The sequence below is a fragment of the Brachyhypopomus gauderio genome, chromosome 4 (assembly GCF_052324685.1).
Source record: "Brachyhypopomus gauderio isolate BG-103 chromosome 4, BGAUD_0.2, whole genome shotgun sequence".
Taxonomy (NCBI): Eukaryota; Metazoa; Chordata; class Actinopteri; order Gymnotiformes; family Hypopomidae; genus Brachyhypopomus; species Brachyhypopomus gauderio.
The window spans coordinates 8,338,217-8,355,721 of record NC_135214.1 but is presented as its reverse complement, the minus strand read 5'-3'; the positions used below and the strand labels follow the sequence as shown (position 1 = coordinate 8,355,721).

The following is a 17,505-nucleotide window of genomic DNA, read 5'->3' as shown; positions in this document are numbered from 1 at the left end:
CATTTCAGGAGCCTGACCGTGCTCCTACCGCGTCTACTGCCAGGAATCGACCTCGGGGCTCCGCTGAGGAACAGAGAGGGAAGGCGTCAGGCCAAACACCTGTGATCCTAGGACTGTCTGTGCAACTAATTGTGTGGCTTCAGGCATGGATGCCTGGCCCTCTGTTCCCATTTATGTCTGTGCCTATGTTGTTGTCTATCCCCATGTTTGTCCCTAAAGGGGCAGTCATGGCCTGGCGGTTAGGGAACTGGTCTTGTGACCGGAGGGTTGTGGGTTCGATTCCCAGACAGGCCATGACTGAGGTACCCTTGAGCAAGACACCTAACCCCAACTGCTCCCCGGGCGCCGGGCTAGGGCTGCCCACCGCTCTGGGCACGTGTGATCCACAGCCCCCTAGTAATCACTAGTGTGTGCGTTTGTGTGTTCTGACTGCACAGATGGGTTAAAAGCGGAGGACAAATTTCGATTGGGGTGTAAAAATCACAATTGACAAAAATATGGCACATTTTAATCCCCTTTTCCATTTTATGCCCATCATTGTAAATGTGCCTGTGTGTGTTTTGTGTCTGTGTCAGTTTTTGTCTAACATGTTTTCCCATCTTCCCAGGGACGGTGTTCTGAGATGTTTCTTGGCGGAGGCCCCAACGTGGGGTATGGGGGGGTAATCTGTCATGATACAGCCCCACTGGACCCCTCCCTTTGGGCGTGTGTAGGTGTAGTCTGCATCTGGTTTTGACCATATATTACTTGGGTGTGCTTCAATGTAAGTGTGTTCATCTGTATCACCTGTGGCTCGTGCCATCATCACTTGGGTCTCTGTTTAATGTGTGTTTACGCAATGTCCCATGCTCGTGTTTGTCTGAGTCATGCACTGTCTATGTGAATGTCTAGTGTACACTATATGTTTAATAATAAACACTATGTTCTAAATAACTCGCCTCATTGTTCTGCCTCCCCCTCACCGTTACAGGAATAGCATGAGAAGACTGTACATGGGTCAGTAGTTAAAGACTCAGTGGTGTACACACATGTATTTTAATATTACAAAAACAAAGTAATGAAAATTGATTTCCATAAATTGCCCCAACGCCCTTACTTTAAATTTTATTAAAATTATTGATATTGCTGCTAAAATGTTACATTTTATGATCAATATTGACAATAATCTGACCTTTACTACAAATATTTATACAACTTGTGTAAAGGGGAAACAGGTACTATACTTCTTAAGAAAGTTAAGTATGTTCAGTGTAGACATGAAGATGAGCCTTTCTAAAAGTCACTTATCATATTTCTTTTTCTTTTCCATAATTGCTTGGTTTTGGGATTTAAGTGTGCAAATAAAGAGCAAATAAAAGTGCTCAATAAAATCATGACTCCTTTAGATGACATATTAATTTGACTGGTTACTTGAAAAGCAAGAACAACAACTTGTATAGTTTTGAGTTTCAACTCCTTCCTTCTGGATTCATTCCCTGTGGTGACAAGTAATAGATTGAAAAACTGCATTTTTGCATTTGTGGTAAATGTTTTAACAACACTGGATTGAATATTTGATATGATATGCTTTGAGTATTTGTGTAGGGTGTGTTTTTTTTTTATCTCTTTTTTTTGTTTGTCACACTTGACAATGAAATGAGTTTCCCCTGTGTGAACAATACATGAATTTAACTGAATTAATGTGATGTCAGAAAGATGTCACTCTTTGTTTGAAGACAGGCTGAGTGTAGTCATCACTCCTAGGTTGCAGAGAAGAGAGGCTGGGCATAGTGCTTTTTTTTCCTTTTTAGCATCTTGCCGAGTCTCCCAGTACCTCCCCTTCTGCTTCTATGTCCCCACAGTCTCGGTTCTCACTCGACATGTGGATCTCAACTGTACTAGACTCTGAATCTAACAAAACAAAACAGGGGAGATTACTAATTAATTTGAACATATCTATGCATCTTTTTCACACCAATCAACCTAAAAATAAAATTATATATGTGACTAGCCCTATTTAAAAAAAAAGAAAATTAAACTTCAATTGAATCAAGCAGTGAAACAAAAATACATTGATTACTGCTAGTTAACTAAATACGTTAACTGGAACTTATACTGGAATACTTTAGCAATTTTCTCTCTTTGAAGTTGTATTAACCAATGAGAAGGAAAGCGTAAGGTAAAAGAATTATTTATTTTTATTAAAATACTGGGAGAAAATTCCAAAAAAATTTTGAAAACATCTGCTACTGATTTTTCATACTTTTCATACCAAATTACTTTAGCAGAAAAACACAACACAATGTCAGAATGTTCTACATACTGTTTGTTAATTAAAGTAGTTTATTAAAACAGACATGAAAATAAAGAAGATTATCAAACAATATTTAAGATAAAGAAGAGATCATAGTTTCAGTAAGTAGCTATTATGTGCATTTACAATGTAGCTTTGTCCAAATGTTAGGGTTGGCCCCTTATAAGAGGCTCTGAATGACAATCAACTGTGGGACCTTTGTTTTCTTTAGATATATTGGATAGTTTAAAACTATACAAGACTGATCTATCACATCTGCTCATTGTATCTAAGCCATAAGAAAAATTGTATGCCATCTAAGCAATGTATCTGAAAAACTGCAATTAGTTTTTTTTTTTAAAGAAAGGAAGTATTGTACTTGTAATTTCCTTCTAAATGTGTTTGAAAGACATTTTCCTGAGGATTCTATTGGTCCTGGGATGGCTAAGAAAGCACTTAGTATTTTTCATGTTCATTGAAACACAAATTGATGAACTTCGACAACTTAAAGCACAGACAAAACTGTAGTTAATTACAGCTTAGACCACATGATGGACACACAATAAAAGACATTCAGTGAAATGTATCTGAAAGACATCAAATTGGCTCAACATTTGGGCTTTCATCCCAAACAGCCTGATCTTTGCATGTTTTCACATTCCCATTTTGTACTGTAAACACTACTAAACGCTACTTATGGAATGATAAACTGCTAGCATTTGAGTACACAGCTTGATCATGGAAGTCCATTAGACCTAGAGAAAAAAAAGCGCCACAATCACCAGCCCATGTAGACAGGAGAGCCATGGCTGGCTGTGTGCCATTTACCTTCAGACAGGATGCTGACACTATCAGGTGGAAGTGGATGTGAGGTCCTTGTTGCATTCTTGCCCTCTTGGATGTGAGTCTGGTAAAGTAGGGTTGAAGCCACCATGGGATTGTAGACCTTGGCTGGCACCAATGAAGTGGAGGGCGAGTCCAAGTTGAGCTCCCCCTGCTGTTGAAGCCGCAGGTCCACATCCAGCCCTGTCCAGCCGTGGAAGGCCAGCGTGTTGAGGAAGCCTTGCATGGGGTTCAGTATACCCTGGAGGAAACAGAGCCAGCTCTGAGATGTCAAACCATGTGTGTATTAAGCATCAAAAGTCACTCAAATTTGTTTAACACATTCAAAAGTATGTGTAGCGGAGACAGCCAAAGACATTGCAAAATCACAAAGTGGATTACTGTCACCTTGGAAGGCAAGAGACTAACCCATCCACAGCTCTTTAATTGTATGTAAACATAAACACTGGTCCTTCGCTCGGTAACAATCACCAAGGAATTCATACTCCTAATGGCTCTCCTCTCCAAAAAAGCTTAGGAAGACTTAACTTATCTGATCGTCTGAGAGTAAAACAAAGACCCTTAACGTGCTCTGGCCAGGATTAACCCTAACTTAAGTACTCGTACTTAAATACGAGTTTAAGTATTATATCGCGATCGATCGCCAAGTATTAACGCCTCCGCCGTTTGCGCTGTCGCGCGCTACGGTCACTCGCGAAAGTATAATCCATTAATATAAAAATTTATTAAATATATTAACATTTATTTTTTTGCGACCCTATTTTTTTGCGACCCATAGTTTGAAAAACCCTGCAGTACACCACGAAGATAGCTCTGTTCGCGTACTGGAATATTTTGCGGAAGTAGTAGGTCATCCGGGTATGTTTTGCGTACTGGAAATTTTCATTTTGGTCACATACTGCATACGACATACTGATTTGGGGCTCGATCAGTATGCCAGTAGTATGTAGTAGACTATTTCGAACACAGCCCGTATATATACACATCAGGCATCAAACGTAAATATGGCTTTGCAGTGTTGTCCGAAACAATACGTTAACAAATACGAGCCTCTTGTAATTCCAGGGCGAAACATGAGAGAACGTGAAGACGTTAAGTTTGGGCGTTTTGAAAATAAACAACCATAAACTAATGTGATTAAAAAAGCGAATTATTTCGATTCATTTCGAGTATATGTATAAATATTTAACTTAATTAAGTTTAACGTGCTGGGAAATATTGAAATGGACCTTTAAAGTGACGTACAAGTGCTTTAATTTCACCTTGTATAGGTGTATGAACCCGGCAAACATGACTTTGTCCATCGCGCTGAAGCGCGGCGCGCGCGCGAAGTTACAAAATTCGAGAGGCGCACAGTGATTACGTCATTTTCGCCGCGCGGACCCTCGCGCCGCTCGCGGTGCGTCGAGTATAAACCAGGCTTTAGACCAGGGATGTCAAAGTCAAATACACCGAGGGCCAAAAAAAACAAATTTGCTACAAGCCGAGGGCCGGACTGGTTCAATGTTTATTAAAACATATTAAAATAATTGCACATAGCCTATTGAACCATGATCTAACACAGTGTATATTATTTAATGCTTAAATGAATAAAGCAATATTTTCTTATGGATCTGTCAGTAATTTCAAGTGAAAATATTTTTCAACAAGCAAACATGAATAAAGTAATAAAGGTTTGAAAAGTGCTGGAATTTAAGCTAAAGTATTTGAAAATGCTTGAAATTGTAACTACTTTGTTTCACAACAAATAGCTATCTGACTGAACAGTTCTCTTTTATTACGTTAACAAATACGAGCCTCTTGTAATTCCAGGACGAAACATGAGAGAACGTGAAGACGTTAATACAGGGTTGCCAACTCTCACGCATTGAGCGTGAGACACACGCATTTGACCGGTTTCACACGCTCTCACGCCACACTTCCGATATCTCACGCCGAAAAAAAAAATCCAGTTTATTTACCTCAGATCCACATATATGATTCAATACGTTACTAGTTCGCTAGCTCTGGCGCCATCCACCGGCGATATAACACTGAATCTGTGTCCATTTTACGTTCGCCACCCCCCCCCCCCCCCCCCCCCCCCCCCCCCCCCCTCACAACAAAATACACTCACCACCGGCTCCAGGTTAAAATCTCACTCCAAGCGAACGTCAAAAGTTGGCAACCCTGTTAATATTGGGCGTTTTGAAAATAAACAACCATTAAATAATGTGAATAAAAAGCGAATTCGCTGGGAAATATTGAAATGGACCTTGAAAGTGACGTACAAGTGCTTTAATTCCACCTTGTAAAAGGTGTATGAACCCTGCAAACATGACTTTGTCCATCGCGCTGAAGCGCGGCGCGCGCGCGAAGTTACAAAATTCGAGAGGTGCACGACCTCGCGAACGGACAGCGCGCGAGGCCCTCGCGCACGGGCGGAGCCACAGCGATTACGTCATTTTCGCCGCGCGGACCCTCGCCGCTTGTGCGCGCTGCAGTGACTTCGCGGGCTACCGTTGCATTGTGGGGAATGTAGTGTTTGTGCGTGCAAAACACCAGCGGGCGGCTGTGGCCTGCGGGCCGGTTCTAACAGTAATTAATTATCATCCAGGGGGCCATAGATAATCAATTCACGGGCCAGATCTGGCCCGCGGGCCTTGACTTTGACATATGTGCTTTAGACGCTCAGTTCATATGCTGTTTTGGGGTTGCCAGCTTCTATTTCTCCCAGAGTCCGATCTAGTAAATACTGTTACCATTAACCTGCCCAAACTTTCTCTTTCTCCCTTTTCTATTTTTTGTTGTTTACTATTATACCTATGGTTAGATTAGTAGATTTACATATAGGTTTAGTTCATTTTGAGCCAAATCATTCCATATGCTATTCTTTATATCAATTGTAATGTTAACCATTTCATAAATTTGGACATTTATTCATTAATCTGGTCATGGTGGTAAATACATATTTTGGTCGATGGTATTAGGTCACTGTGCGGAACCAGAACTTAACCCTTTAGTAATGAGACTGATCAAACCATATTCCACCTATCTCTGTTATCACAATACTGGTTCCTGAGCAATCAGGATGGTGCCCCGTTCATAATCCATAAACATTTGTATCTGCTACATATGTGTTGCCATGAGTCCAGTGATGTTGATTATGCCTAACTCGGGGGAGGGAGGGGGATTGGGAAGCTGATCTGAAAATACAAACTTTTGAAGTAGTTCTGAGGCCTTTATAAAGTGTTACATTTATACCTTTGACTATCATGAAAATCAAATCTGAGTGAAACAAGACCATGTTGTACCGCACTCACCATAATAAACCAGAGGATCAAAGCTGCATTACGAATGTTTTTTAGTTCACTAGCTCGAATGTCAGCTTGCATCTCCAGGTAAAAGAGCAAACTCTCATTGATGAGGTTGGGCAGCCAGCTAAAAGACAAGGCAAAATCTGAAGCCAACTGTTACATGACATAAAGCAGATTAAACATGAGGACCCAACACAAACCTCCTAGCAGAACACTGCAGCAAACTTGTGAAGTTAATGGAAAAGAAAAAAATCTAAAATTACACAAGGAAAAGTAATAATGCATCATAATAGTGAGAGCAAAATTAATTATTCAAATACTTTACAGGAGGATGGTTTGAGCACCAATCCTCAAAAGTCTCTGTGTATACTAGGATACCCTTTCCTATTATAATTCCAACTTTAAAAGTTCTAAATGTTTAGTGTACTTTTATAGGCTAAAAATGTCTCACCAAGTAAAAAACACCAGGAAGATTTTGAAGAAGCGTATTTTGATCTCGGTACCCAGACGCCGTTCATTCTCTGTGTAGATACCCTGCCGACCTTTTAGTAATGATGTCACTGTGCAGAGAGAGATTATTATCTCACAAACTTGCTAATGTGACTACAAATAAATTACTTCTAGTGTACAAAACCTGGCATGATCTTATTTGCATGATTAATTGCTATTGTTTATATGGATATAACCTTGACATGATTTTGTTAAAGATAGGTTGCCATTGTTTTGACCACAATTATTTGTGAGTTGAATCCTGAATGCTGTGATTCCAAAGCACCCATAGAACACTCAAATGGAACGTTTGAAATCAGTTAGAATACTGAGAGCATATACAGCAAAAACACTGTGATTTGATTGGGAACTCATTTGCATATTATATCATACTGTTTTATCATAATGACAAAGACTGGTAATGGGATTAATAATTAATGAATGGTATATTCTGTAGCACTAAGATTCCACAAGGCCCACAAGGATTCAAAGCAACGGGTGCTTCAGGTGCAGGTATTTGTGAAGTGCAGGGCTCACAGGGTAACCAACCAGAGGTCACAGTGCAGGCAAACAGGACAGGGTTAACCATGAGCACCAGCAGCAGGGGTGCGTAGGTGGTGACGTAATGTGGGATCGCATGCAAGAGGCCGTTCTCGCAGCTGCAAATGAAGGAATGCAGTGCATCAGAACATAGGAGCCAGGTTACCTCTAACAGCTTGCTCCATATAGCCCAGCAAACAGTCGCCACCAACTTGGTATCTCGTTGGTATATCTTGTCAATGTAAAATAAGTTACCATGTGTTAAGAAAAAAACTACAGAAAAAGCACAAAGCCTGCTTTCATACCTAGAGATGGAGGGGTAGTAAAGCATGGCCACACCCTCCACACACAGCAGCACCGCCAGTCCCCACGTGATCATATGATACAGCACAATGGTGCTGCAGAGAAAGAACAGGGATATGATGATGAACATGGAGAGAGATAAAGACATTATATTGTAGCTTCATTTTACAGTACTTATTATTTGTAGTAACAGTAGCAGCAATAGTAATATTTACAACATGGAGGACTACAGTGGAGCAATAAACATTTCACAAAGATGACACTGTGAACCTGATCCCAGCTGATCGCTTGACCACTAAAAAGACGTCCACTGCATAGCAGAACATCCACCAAAAGGAGGCGCTGAAGAACAACTGGATCCACATCTGGTGGAGATTCAGAAACTCTAATGAACACAGTACATAAGTGTGTTAAATATTAAGAGAGATTATCTACTGTGACTAGTGTGGATTTTAATGATGCCTGATTTTCATTCTAAAACACATGAATATGAATTGGTTCCCTCTACACTCATAGTCCTGTATGTATCAGTGATTTGAATCCAAAATCCTAAATTGAATAATAAAATATAATACAAAAATGGATTCATCCTTTGATCTTATGAAAATTATAATTAGTTTTTACTGTTGTTGCATACTCTTATTTTAATTGTAAGAAGAAAGAAATTAGCATTACAACTGTTGCACAGGATATGTCTAAATAATTCAACAGTTCCATGCTTTGCTCATGGAGATCTGTTTCTGTGCAGAGTTTAGCTCCAGTCCTAATCTATCAAACATTTCAGAGAAATACTGTATTATACAAGTTACAATATACCAAAAGATAGACACTTGCCTTAATATACAGACTTAGTTTTTTAATGATGGGTTCTACACCATACAGAAACATATCAAATTAAAGATAATGTCTGGGGTTTTATATATAGCATGTTCATACATACACTTGAATGCAATGCCTGATTGTGGATAAAAATGCTAAATGCTCTCTCTAAACATATATGTATGTATTATATATTTAACCACCCACCCATTTACAGTGTGTGTGTGTGTGTGTGTGTGTGTGTGTGTGTGTGTGTGTGTGTGTGTGTGTGTTTGTGGAACAATAACACACAGCACTGCCCACACAGAAGACCTCAGGCCACGGGTTGCTGCTGTTGGTTACAGAGATGTCGGTGATGATGGTGGGAAGCCCAAGCCATGCAGATGACCTGACAATGATGCCTGTACACACAAACCATGCAGCAGACTTACTGAACGCAGAACACATTATGGCTTTATCGATGAGTTTATATTTTTCTGAATTTTATTTAATGTGTCTCTCATATTCATGAGAAATTTATTCTAGACGTTCAGCCTCTCTTTAAAATAGTGACATATTTATTTCCATCCATCCAGCCATCCAACCATTATCTTTTCCGCTTCATCCCTCTAGTCGTGGTCACAGGGCGTGGGGGAGGGGGGGGTGGACAATCCCAGCATCATCGGGCCAAGGCGGGGTACACTATGGAAAGGTCGCCAGTCCACCACATGGCCGTCACGCACGCACGCACTCACACTTATTTAAAAGTGACCGATCAACCTAACGTGCATGTAGGAGGAAACCGGAGTACAAGCACTAGGAGAACATGCAAACTCCACACTGAACGGCCTGGGCCAGAAGTCGAACGCCCTTGCTGTGAGGCGGCAGTACTAACCACCACACTTCCATGCCGCCCTAGAAAGCATGATCCCAGAAAACATACTTCCAAAAACTACAGATACAATGTAACATCCTGTTTGCCAAAATAATACTCAGTGACGTGCAAAATCATTATGAATAAAATACTATATGTAATTTTTTTATTATATATGTCATGCCATGTACAGAATAGAAAGTAACTCCGACGGGTACCTGCACAGCCGAGGATGTCACACACGCTAATGATGAACAGTATCCTGGATGAGGAGGCCGGTTTAGGAAGAGGATATTGTCCAAGGCGCCTGTAGCCTCTCCGCTTTGGCAAACTTTGTATTATGGAAAATATCAAGCTTACGCTCGCGCTGCCAAGACAAATAGCGTTAAAGAAAACTGGCTGGAAATTAATGATAAAGTCTGTGGCAGCATCTCGGCTTGGACAACAGAAAGTCTCGAGTCGCGGTGATGCCATGCTTCAAGATGTCGAGGGGCAGCGTTTCTATGAAGAGAGGAGAATAAAGGAAATTCATTCATTTCATCTCGCCTGGGCTCACGCAGTCAAATCACGGGTTGGATAGTCATGTGCCTCCTCTTAATCCCTTCTGTCGGGGTGTAAACTGCGCCAAAAGAGCAATTTTGTCTCTTTCTCTGGTGTTTTACACACACCAGCTACTTTATTAGAAAGACCACGTCTTTAAAACCACATTCTCTCTCAATTTAGCAGTGGCAGCGACATGCCTGATAAACTTTTACGAGTTCAACACCCGCACCTAAACATAACACAACCGTATAATATCAACTAATCTTCTGGTCAGCACAGGGCAATGGGTGGCTGGCAAGTTCGCCAACAGACAGACGACAGTAATGGGACACATAAATCTATAAGCCGGTCGGTCCTAATAATGTGGCCAGTAAGGTACAACGTAGGTTTGTATCTCATTTTCTAATGAGAGTGGCTGCTGAGCGTAGCAGATAGGAGGTAGATATGTGAACAACATTGACCTTTAGTAACAGAAATCAGTGCTTGTACAGTACACAATAAGGAAATATTTAACTAAATAAAATAACGGAATTATACATGTAAAATAGTGTAAGACTGTAGAGAATGCGATACACGCAGTAAAATCTCGTATCTACGGTAAATAAAGACATGTGGACCATATCCATAATCTAAGATCTTGTGTCTACCTGTTTTGATGGAGCAGTCACACCCAAACTCTGTCCTTCCAGTGCCATCTACTGGCCTTATCAAATTACTGCAATAACCCTATTATATTTAGTGTATTAAACATTGAGGTAATACATTTTTTTCAAGTGGACACTGAAAGGATTTAATCAGAGGTGGGCATTCCAGGTTCAGAAAGGATTCCCGGGTTTCTACTCAAGCTTGATGGATTTTCTAATTAGTGCAAGCCAGGTAAATTAGTGGTATCAACACAATCCAAGAAGCCTGAGCCAATTCTTGGTGAGGTATTTTACTTTCTGAACCTGGAATTTAATATTGAACCTCTGAACCTCTGGATTTAATATTCTATTCATTTTATTCCACATTAAGTGTAACATTTTATTTAGTGCACCTGAACAAATATACATCACTACAAACTAACAAAGAACTTCATGGTTTTGATCTACCATTTTTACTTCATAAAATAGCTACAGAATTACATTGGTTCATTTGATTTTGATTGGTTTATTGCGGCTTATATATTATTGTCTATATCCACTCATATATAGATTTGTTTTCCTATAAAATACTGGGAAGCACTGTAAATCTATAATATTATGTTACTTTCATGCACTGACCCTGACTCCATCCTCGGGGCAGTCTGTGTGTGTGAGTGTGTTTGTGGTTCTGTGTGTGTGTGTTCCTTCATTGCACCTGTTGTCTTGTTACCGTTATTTGTTGTACTTGTTCCTCGTTTATGTTAAAGTATTGATTGTGTGTCGATGTGCTTGTCACTCATCATTGTTCAGACCTAGTCTCTGTCTCATGTTCTAAGTGTTGCTATAAAGTCGAGCTCCTGTTCTATGTTCCTCAGCACTGACACGCTACCTGAATAAACATTACTGTTTGTTAAACAACACCTCGGTCAGAGCAACGAGCCAAAGAACAAGAACAGGGGAAAGAAGGGAAGGTGCTACCCTGCACTCCCCACTGTGCACCCCAACACCATGGATGCAGCCCTGAGACGCGAGAGCAAAGTTGTCCAATATTTGGTGACTTGCGTCCTAGAGGAGGAGAAAGGGCTGACTAGAATTTATAGGGGCCTCACTGACCAAGCAGTCCAAGACGAAGCTAGCCAGTCAGCGAGGGGAGAGGAGGAGGAAGCCAGTCCATCCCCCTCTGAGTCTGCCTCCGCCTGTGCTCCAAGCCTATGAAGTGCTATCTAGGTGGAGAAGGCAGTTCACCAGTGTCTGAGTATTTGGAGCATAGTGAATACTACTCAGGTGAGCAAGTTAGTTCGTCACCTTTAGTGTACTCAGTGGATATATTCTACTGACCAGACATGGGGGAGAGCCCGCCTCCATCAGAATATTTATTAAAGTAGTGGGACTACTGGTAAGGCGAGGCTAGCAAGCCTCCATCAGATTCCTCTCTCTCCTCCTCATACAGAGGAAGTATTATGGAGGTCCCGGAGCCCTACGCTCCAGTGGACACTTACATGGAGAGCTGCTCCTACCCCTCAGACAGAGAAATGGAGTCCTCCATCCCTCGCCTTACTATTACATGTTCATCCACCACTGAGAAATTTACAAAATAAACACGGCAAAAATCAATTGAAATGTAATTAAAGAAGAATGTTATTCAGAATGTTATTCTTCAATATGTGGAAAGAATCAAAAAGATTTGGTTTAAGGGGCACACCTGAGGTCAATCAATCAATCAATAAAATTTTATTTATATAGCGCTTTTTACAACAGTTGTTGTCACAAAGCAGCTTTACAAGTGCCGAGTCCTAGCCCCCAGTGAGCAAGCCAAGGGCGACAGTGGCAAGGAAAAACTCCCTAGTTTTTTTTGCATGAGGAAGAAACCTTGAGAGGAACTCAGGGGGGGAACCCATCCTCCTCTGGCCGACACCGGTCACCATGACAACAACAACAATTTAGACAAAGAAATAAAGAAAAGGAACAGATGTAATTATGTCCATCATGGTGTAGGCTTATACGGTCAGGCAGTAGGTGGCTGGCACAGGATGGATCGCTTGTCTCTCCTCATCCCATTTTTCCTCGAGCAGGCGGGCAGCCATGTGGAGAAAATAAAACAGGGAGAATTAGCTCTGTACGGGGACGTATACAGGACAGATGAGATTATGAAAATTTCTGGAGTGTGGCAGCAACTCCGGCATTAATTTAAATTATTACAGCCTAGCTAAAAAAGGCAGAACCAGAAGGTAACATAGGATTGGGGGCATTCTGAGACAATGGCAACCATCCACTGCACTGTCAAACTTGAGTGACCACGAACAGTGACAGGATGACAGCCCCAGTCTACCATAAAACCCTTCGTCTATGAACCCCTGGATCTGTACCTTTATCTAAGGGGGAATATTAATTATCAAACACTAAACCAAATAGGTGGGTTTTCAACCTAGACTTAAAGATTGTGACTGTGTCAGAGTCCCGGATGCATTTTGGAAGGTTGTTCCAAAGCTGGGGGGCCTTACAAGAAAAGGCTCTTCCCCCTGCTGTTACCTTATTAATTTGTGGAACTAATAAAAGACCAGCACCCTGTGATCTTAGTGGACGTGGGGGTTCATAGTAGGAAATAAGTTCCTGGAGGTATTCAGGAGCAAGCCCATGCAGTGCTTTATAAGTTTTATAATAGAATTTTAAAATCAATATGGAATTTAACTGGGAGCCAATGCAGGGCTGATAGGACTGGTCTAATATGCTGAAATGTTCTAGTTCTAGTCAGAACTCGGGCATTTTGAACTATTTGAAGTTTATTTAGATTCATATTTGAACATCCTGACAGTAGTGAGTTACAGTAGTCTAATCTAGAGCTAACAAAGGCGTGTACCAATTTTTCTGCATCATCCTGTGATAATGCATTTCATAACTTGGCAATGTTGCGGAGATGTAGAAAAGCTATCCTAGTAGTATTATCTATGTATTTATCAAATGATAGGTCGGAGTCGAGTATGACGCCTAGGTTCTTGGCTACTGTGCCAGGTGTAATGGGCTAGTCTGCGAGATTAAGCATTAGATCTGGAATTTTCTGTCTTGAGGCCTTAGGGCCCAGGAGGAGAACTTCTGTTTTGTCCTCATTAAGTTGGAGGAAGTTTAGAGACATCCAGCATTTAATATCTCTTACACAGGCCTCAATGTTTCCTAAACTGAGTTTGTCATCAGGTTTGGCTGATATGTAAAAGTCTCTTTATAAAAATATTTATTTTAAACCTCTTGATAAAGAAGTTTATTACAAGTAAAGGTGTTGATCAGTAGGACACACAGACTTTCTCCAGGACTTCATCTCACTCGCAGAGATGTGTGAATGTGACCCTGCAGTCACTCACACACACTATATACCCCTCCCGCACACACACACACACCCCCCCCCCCACACACACACATACACACTTAATACCCTTCCCTCACTCACTCATTCAAAAACTTAAAACCCCTCCCTCACTCACACACATTTTACACCCCTCCCTCACTCACTCACACACTTTATACCCCTCCCAAATATTATTTTGAGGGGATGCACTTCCTGTGATTTTGATATGTAGGATAGGATAGGATAGATACTTTATTAATCCCGATTTGCTGGTCTCTTGTGCAAAGGAATTATCCATATCCACAGGATATATAAATAAATAATATGTAAAATAACGCAATAAAACACTGTGAAAGTGCGAAAGAAAAAAGATGATAAAATAGTAACAATAGTAAAGAGTAAAAATAGAAATAATGCCTTAAAATTGTTGTGAACAGAGAGCTACTGAGTGGCTGCCACACGCTTGAAAGGGATGTAGGTCCTCAGAGCAAAAGGAGTAGAGAACTTCTGCTTTTTCCACAACATATTCCCCTCTTGGTATGATGTCCAAGGTCGTGATCATCAGACCACAAATGTGGAGAAGGCCTTAGGATGTAGAATGCAAAATAACACCAACATTCACATGCTTAATCGGGATGCCTCTTAAAGAGAAAAGAATGTTTACCATTCATTATCAATGTTATTCTAGGAGAACCAATTTCTTATGTAGATCATCTTCCAGGATCTCTCTCTCACTTTCATATTTTCTGGATTTAGATTATACAGAGCCAAATCTCCAACATGTAATATTGCATTAGGAGGTACATTAACCCAGAATAGTGAAAAGGTAAAGGAATGTGATCATCATTGTCATATTGTTCATACGTCAGCGTGGCTTCTTCCATGGGGGTATTAACTAACCACTGGTTTCCTACTATCTCTGCTTGGGTATCAGTAACTTGGAGTTTAGAGGTGATGGTTACAGGGCACTGCACACTCTTCATCATGAGTCTGAGGCCACAAATACCATTTGTACTGTCACGTATAAAAGGTTTCCTAAGGCAAAAATAGTGTATGTGTACACATCCGCAAATTTGGAGCCAAGTAAAGGCTAAGGTTACTATCATAAGTGATGATTGGGGGCTTTGTACTTTAACATAAGTCTCCTCCCTCCAGAATCCTATATTTATTACTATCTTTAAGATGGTATATGTTTTTGTAGCCGCTATGGGTAAATTAACCAGAAAGGCTAGCTCCCTATCCTTAGGGTTGACATAGATTGGGACCGCACCACCTAGAGTGTACTGTAGGCTAGGTGGGCCCACAGATCCATGAAGGTTTCCTTAGTAGCTTCAATCAGAATGTACTGTATCAAGGAGAGATTACCAAGGACCCACGTCCTTGGTAATCTCAAATGTCAAATACTGGGTGTCCGAGCAAGGGGCTGGATGAATGGTGTGTTCAGGGCTCTTGGGTCATACTCAGAATTGACAAGTTCCAGGTTCAGTGGCTCTTGTGGGTGAGTTTCTCCAGACAGTGGGCTCTCCTATAGTATCTAGGCTGTTGCTTGCCAACCAAGGATTACGTGACAGATGGTGAAAGACCAGTATGCAGCTTGCTCTACAGACTTTTGACAGAGCTCAAAAATAAGGATTGTTTAATTCTCATTGAGTTGTTTAATTCATAAGCATACAGAACACAGTACAGAACATGATACCAGGAGTTTTGGAACTCACTTAATCTTGTGGGCAGATGAGCAAGTGAGTGTCGAAGACAACGACTAGAGAAGAAGTGCTATTTGGCCACTAGTTAGCTATCACATGGCAAAAAAGGCAGATTAGCTGCAATGCAAGTGTCACGTTACGGTCCCCGACCCCTCCCTTTTGGGCGTGTGTTTACGTTGTCTACGTCTGGTCGTCTGCATCGGTGGATCTCCGTGGGTGCGGTTACGTCTTGTGTTAATCCGTCTCACCTGTGGCTCGTCTCGTCATCACTCGGGACCAGTGTTGGGAACGTTACTTTAAAAAAGTAATTATAGTTACTCACTACTTGTTCAAAAAAGTAACTGAGTTAGTAACTGAATTACTCTATAATAAAAGTAACTCGTTACCAGGGAAAGTAACTATTTGCATTACAGTAAAAAAAAAGTTATATGCCAATGAATAAGGATTTTTTGAAAAAGCAGTTTTCACAGTCAGTTGAAATGAGTAAATCAGAAAAGTGTTTAACTTTTGACATTTATTGCACATCAACAGACCAATGCAGGATAAAATCCTTTAAAATCCCAAATCTTTGAAAAAAAGAAGCAAAAGTAAAGTTCAACCTGAGACAACTGGTTTGTTCACAACAGAAGTAAACTTAACAATTAAACCTCTATTCTTAATTAAATAAATTAATGGTAGACATTCAGGAACAAGTATTTTCTTAAATAATGTTTATATCGCCACCTTGAAAATGATCATTTTTCTTCAGCTTGCTCCTGACTTGCCATTTCTGCCTCTTCTCCGTTTGTGTCGTGTGCTTGGGCATGCGTGTAAAACACTGGCTCTGATTGGCTACCGTATGCTGCCTTAGACAATCGCTTACTGACTTGTTAAGTTAAACAGATGTTACACTGAGAACTGTGACCTATCGAGATCTGTTACTCCTCACTAGCCTGGGCAGCGGTCCGCTTGGATTACTGTTAGTATATCAATATATAGTAACGCACCGCTTTTAATGACCAGTAACGTCAACGGCGTTGTAACGACAGGAAAAGTAATTAATTATATTATCCCGTTACTGACAAAATGACGCCGTTACCTAACGGCGTTATTTTTAACGGCGTTATTCGCAACACTGCTCGGGACTTATGTGGTTTGTCTATTTAATGTGCGTTCACGCAGTGTCCCGTGCTCGTCTTTGTGTCTTGTCACGCTTCATGTTGAGTGTTCTTCGTGTGCTGTCCGCGCTACTTGTGTAATTCAATAAAGTTACGTGTGTGCAAGAAACGCTGGATCTGTGCCTCGTCCGTTGCCTTGCGCCCACCGTTACAGAAAGACGAACCGACCTACATGCCAGGATATACCACCCGTGCCAAGAAGGGGAAGAGGCCCAGCAGGCACCACCATGCTTCTTTCCCTGCACAGCACCGCGGAGCCCCAGTAACCCCTCTCCCTCCAGAGACCTCTCTCCACTGAGGGTAGGTTCCCTTGAGCTCTGCTCCACCAAGAGCGAGTTCGAGGGGGAGGAATCGGAGGGGGAAGAGGAAGAAGAGGAATGCCATCCTTCTTCAGTGTACTCTACCGAGTACTATGGTGAAGGTGAGGAGGAAGAAGAGGACGTAGACCATCCTCCTTCCGTGTGCTCCGCCCCCACCGAGTACTATGGTGAAGGCGAAGAGGAAGAAGACCATCCTCCTTCCGTGTGCTCCGCCTCCACCGAGTACTATGGTGAGGGCGAGGAAGAGGAAGAAGAAGAACAACAACCCCCTTCCATGTTCTCGGGAGATCCTTCCATGTCTGAGGGAGAGGATGTGACCCCTCCTCCGTCCGAGTGTACCGGTTTCTCCGAATACTCAGACAGTGAGCCCTATACGGAGGAGGAGGGGAGTCCGCCACCCTCGGAGT

At 41.4% G+C, this 17,505-nt stretch overlaps 1 protein-coding gene across 1 annotated transcript; it reads right to left on the bottom strand.

Annotated features, from left to right (window-relative positions):
* Positions 1-1,183: 1,183 nt before the first annotated feature.
* gpr143 (G protein-coupled receptor 143) lies at positions 1,184-10,154 on the bottom strand. The gene is made up of 9 exons (XM_077001179.1): positions 9,634-10,154; positions 8,854-8,963; positions 8,014-8,108; positions 7,746-7,838; positions 7,450-7,559; positions 6,863-6,971; positions 6,418-6,535; positions 3,101-3,356; positions 1,184-1,890 (listed from the first exon to the last, which is right to left on the bottom strand). The coding sequence occupies exons 1-9, from the start codon at positions 9,887-9,889 to the stop codon at positions 1,787-1,789; spliced, it is 1,251 nt and encodes a 416-aa protein (XP_076857294.1). The 5' UTR covers positions 9,890-10,154; the 3' UTR covers positions 1,184-1,786.
* Between the last annotated feature and the right edge of the window lie 7,351 nt (positions 10,155-17,505).

Excerpts from the sequence above, each read along its gene's own strand:
- gpr143 (XM_077001179.1), bottom strand. The coding sequence starts at position 9,889 with ATGGCATCACCGCGACTCGAGACTTTCTGTTGTCCAAGCCGAGATGCT. Across the intron at positions 7,839-8,013 it reads AAGCGATCAGCTGGGATCAG|CACCATTGTGCTGTATCATA; the intron begins GTTCACAGTGTC and ends CTTTCTCTGCAG. Across the intron at positions 3,357-6,417 it reads TGATCCTCTGGTTTATTATG|GGTATACTGAACCCCATGCA; the intron begins GTGAGTGCGGTA and ends TGTTTCCTCCAG.